Consider the following 3,920-nt stretch of genomic DNA (forward strand, 5'->3'; position numbering starts at 1 on the left):
GCACAAAACAGCAGTTTTGCAAACACGACTGACTCAAAAACTTAATTTCTGTATGCTCAATGGGAAAAAGCTAAGCTTAAATCAAATTAGTTTATTATCTTATAAAATTTTAAATTAGAATTTTAAACAACAAACAGTTAAATATTGTCAACATGCTATATCTCAAATCACAAGTACTGTTTAACCACTAGTCTCTCATTCTAAGTGGGTCAATTAAAAACACACACCATAAAATGTTAAAGATTGTCAGGCTTTGACAAATGTATTTTTATCAAACAGTAGGCAAATTCAAACCAATGCACATCTTCAGTGGGGAGAAAAAACCCAAACAAACCACCAAAAAGCCTGAAAACCCCCACACTTTTAAAAAATAGGGTAATGGATTAATCCCACATCATCCTCTAACATATGGCTATGTCTTGGGCAATAATCAAAATCCTTCCCATTTTAAAAATGGGCTACCAATTAATAAAAATATTCTTCCACAAGTAAAATATCATTTACAATGGCACTGACATTTTAAAAGGCAGGAAAAAAGGAATTACACATATATGGATAAATTTCATGTTTGTTAAATCAAGCTTTATTGATAAAATGGAATTCAAAGTATTTTACTTGGAACAGCAGCAGACCCAGCCAATCAGGATTGTAAAAACGCTGCAGACTCCTACTGTGTGTAGAAAGCTGTCTGTTCGTGTTCAATGATTAGTAGTTTCAGTTAAGGGTTAATGAAAAAAGAGGTGCAAAGAATCAAGGCATTCTAATCCCAAGGTTCGTACACGTATGAACACGATACTATTAATAGGGCATGATTTAACTCCCACTGAAGTCAAAATCAGAACTCCCTTTAACTCAGTGTGAGAGCAGGAGTGCGTCCAAGAAAACAATTCACGTTTGCTGAAGAATGTGCACTACTTAGTTACTTTTCAATTGCCAAGCAAATTCACACACTATAGTTTCTGGTAAGCTGCACATAAGTCAGCTTTCATATCAACCAAAAAGCTGTCTTTACAGTTTTGTGCACCTCTTGAGCACCTAGCTGGCTAGGCTGCTGCTCCTTGCAATTCAAAACCACAACATGAATTAAAGGGATATATATTGTTGCATCACACAAGCCAAACATTTCTTCTAACCTTTATAGTGATTTAAAGCAGTTCATAATTAAATATGAGCATTTTGTACAAGACAATTGCACTTTACAAAAACAAAATCATACAACATAAATTGCTGGAGTCTGATTTACAACATGAATTATGGTTTGAAATCACGTTTACAGAAGTCTGTTTTACAAAAAAGATCAGTTCCTGGGCTAGATGTCGTACTGCTGTAGTCACTCTCACCAACACATCATATTCCCTTCTTTAATTAAGGTTGAGGATGGATGTTAAGAAGGGTCACTGAGGTTGGGCTGCACTTTCATTTGAAGGATGAAACGTGAACTCCACAGATAGATGAGCAGTTTTACCACATATCATCAGTTGAGGCAGAATCCTTAAAGAAAAAAGAAGGAACCCTTTAAAGTCTGGAGTGCCCATATTTACAGCAATTTCTGGATAATCCAGACTGAAAAGGGTAAAGACTTAAATCACTTCAGGAGTCTGTTTTCTCTCCCGTTTCAGAAACAGCACGTAAGTATCTAAACCCCACATATGCTTAATTTATGAAGCATTAGTACCAACACACTTTGAAATCTTACCAAGTGTTTTAGAATAGCCTTATTAAGCTCAAAATAATATCCCAGGACATCATTCAAAAACATTCCCAGAGTAGTTAGAAGTAATAACAAATGGACACCCTAACTACAAAGGTGTGTTAAAAGAGCACGATGTGCCTCATGCCATTTGTTATTATCAATATCATCTCTATGTTTTCAGCCCTCCCTCACTGCACAGGAAGATACAGTCATCAGCTGACACCCTGTTGTAATTCAGATCAATTTTAACACTTGTAATTTCAGGTTAGAGAAGTGTACTTAGGGCATCTGCAGGAAACCCTAATTTTGGATGGTAATAAAACTGCAAGGATATGTATATAACAAAAATATTTGAAGTGGAGACATGCCATGCTCTAAATCCTAACCATATGGCCACACTACGTGGCATAACAATCATGCAACCAATACCTGATTAACCGTAAAATCTGGTCCATTTAGGTCCACAGGCAACTGTGGATTTTGTGTAACTACCACACCCCTGAAAAAGTGTTTAACAGATTCTAGTGCAACTAGAAGGAAACTGCTTCTATACAGCAATCTTGGTTGTTTCAGCATTACCTGCTACTTCCCCTAAGTAATTATGGGCCAAGATGGGCTTTAACAAAAGCATATGCTGGTGCTTCCATAGCTACACTTCTCTATCATTAGTAAGATTGAAGGTGATAGAAATATTACTCTTCTTTAAAAGCACTGATTCATTTGAGAGAAAAAAGGCTAATTAAGTCTCTAGCAATGCCATGTATGACAATTTCTTAGCAGTAAAGTTCTGCACCCTTCATTCAAACTTGCACACAGAATTCATTACAAATCATAAAGAACAGCTGGCACAGAGGTGCAGTAAAAAATCCCAAATCACTGAAATTACCCTTTGCAAAAGTACCACCTCCAGCTTTTTCTTCAGGACCAGAAGTAGCAAAGGAGAGCAATTATATGAAAGAACAAAAATGGTTGTGTTTGTTTCAAGTGTAAGATGAAGAATAAAAGCAGTAGTGAGCAAAAACTCAGGAGCTGCATGCCAACTATTCAGTATGCAAATTTCTGTAACCAAATTGCCAATATCATCACAAAACTAGTATTCTATGTACTGTACATTTATAGAACAGTAACATACTATAGAACGTATTTTGAAGGTAAAGCATCTTTCAGCCACTATTTAGGATTTTTTATGCTAAAGAGATAATGAGAACTAAAAAATAAACTAGCACCCTGTTGTAAGGCCAACACAATTCTTTAGGTCTGGATGCATTTCACTTATTTCACATCTAAGCATGTAATAACTTTTGCTGGTAGGTAAGGGAACTATTTAACTGTTGTATGAAGAACAGCACTTTTGGTGACAGAACATTGTTTCCACTGATCTAACTGCAACTGAGATCACTGTTCATATTTTAGTTTGTCGATTTTTGTCACTCTGGCTACTGACAGTAAGAACCTGAACTGTATGCTTGTTGCAAGATGTTCTATGCTTAAGAATAAAAGCACTTACAAAGCAGTCCATTTGGAAAATCAGTATATCCTTAGAGCTGATAGTTACAAATCCGCTTAACCTACAAGCACAGCCTTTTTATTCTTGGTATTTGGGGAAAAACATCTCCCTTAAAAAGGAATAAAACCCCATACATGACTCTGCACCATTTAGCAGGAAAGCATTTAGAAACCTAGACAGGAGACAAATAAAGAAATTCTAGAGGACAAATGGATCAATCATACTGGGGGTTTAAGACTACGATCAGCAGAAGGTAGCAGAATACAACTAAAAAACATAGTCCAAAGAGTACAACATTGCTACTGCTTCTTTGAGGAAAGGGGGCTTTTAACAATAACTAGCAATATGTTTCTTTACAAAACAACTAAAATAATTGGGGGGGTGTGTGTGGTGAAGATAATGTAAGAGAAAGGATACTTACAGTATCATCATTCCTGTAGGGGTTCAGTCTATTATAAACGGCTTCAATCACACTCCGTCTAGAGCAAAAAACAAACCCACAAGATTTTAAGGTTGTGCCTTTTTTTTTTTTTTTTTTAAAGTCAAATTCCCTAAGTACAATTTTTATTTAAAATGTAAACTTTAAAATGTTTTAAACTCACAGAACCCAGTTCACTGCAAGTTAAGCACGAAGTGCCATTAAACACTGAAGACAGCTATGGTATCCTTTAAAAGCTTCAGGTTCAGGAAACGTAAGGCTGAATACCACTCAGAGTTCAG

At 35.9% G+C, this 3,920-nt stretch overlaps 1 protein-coding gene across 1 annotated transcript in view; it reads right to left on the reverse strand.

Annotated features, from left to right (window-relative positions):
- Positions 1-675: 675 nt before the first annotated feature.
- PPM1A (protein phosphatase, Mg2+/Mn2+ dependent, 1A) overlaps positions 676-3,920 on the reverse strand; it is a 13,635-nt gene continuing 10,390 nt past the window's right edge. Inside the window, exons 4-5 of the mRNA XM_010021133.1 lie at positions 3,622-3,679; positions 676-1,491 (exon numbers count right to left, since the gene is read on the reverse strand). Of these exons, the coding sequence (XP_010019435.1) occupies positions 1,462-1,491; positions 3,622-3,679 (88 nt within the window). The 3' untranslated portion in view covers positions 676-1,461. The remainder of the gene's footprint in view (positions 1,492-3,621; positions 3,680-3,920) is intronic.

This window comes from Nestor notabilis, unplaced genomic scaffold, assembly GCF_000696875.1.
Source record: "Nestor notabilis isolate BGI_N333 unplaced genomic scaffold, ASM69687v1 scaffold28728, whole genome shotgun sequence".
NCBI classification, from domain to species: domain Eukaryota; kingdom Metazoa; phylum Chordata; class Aves; order Psittaciformes; family Psittacidae; genus Nestor; species Nestor notabilis.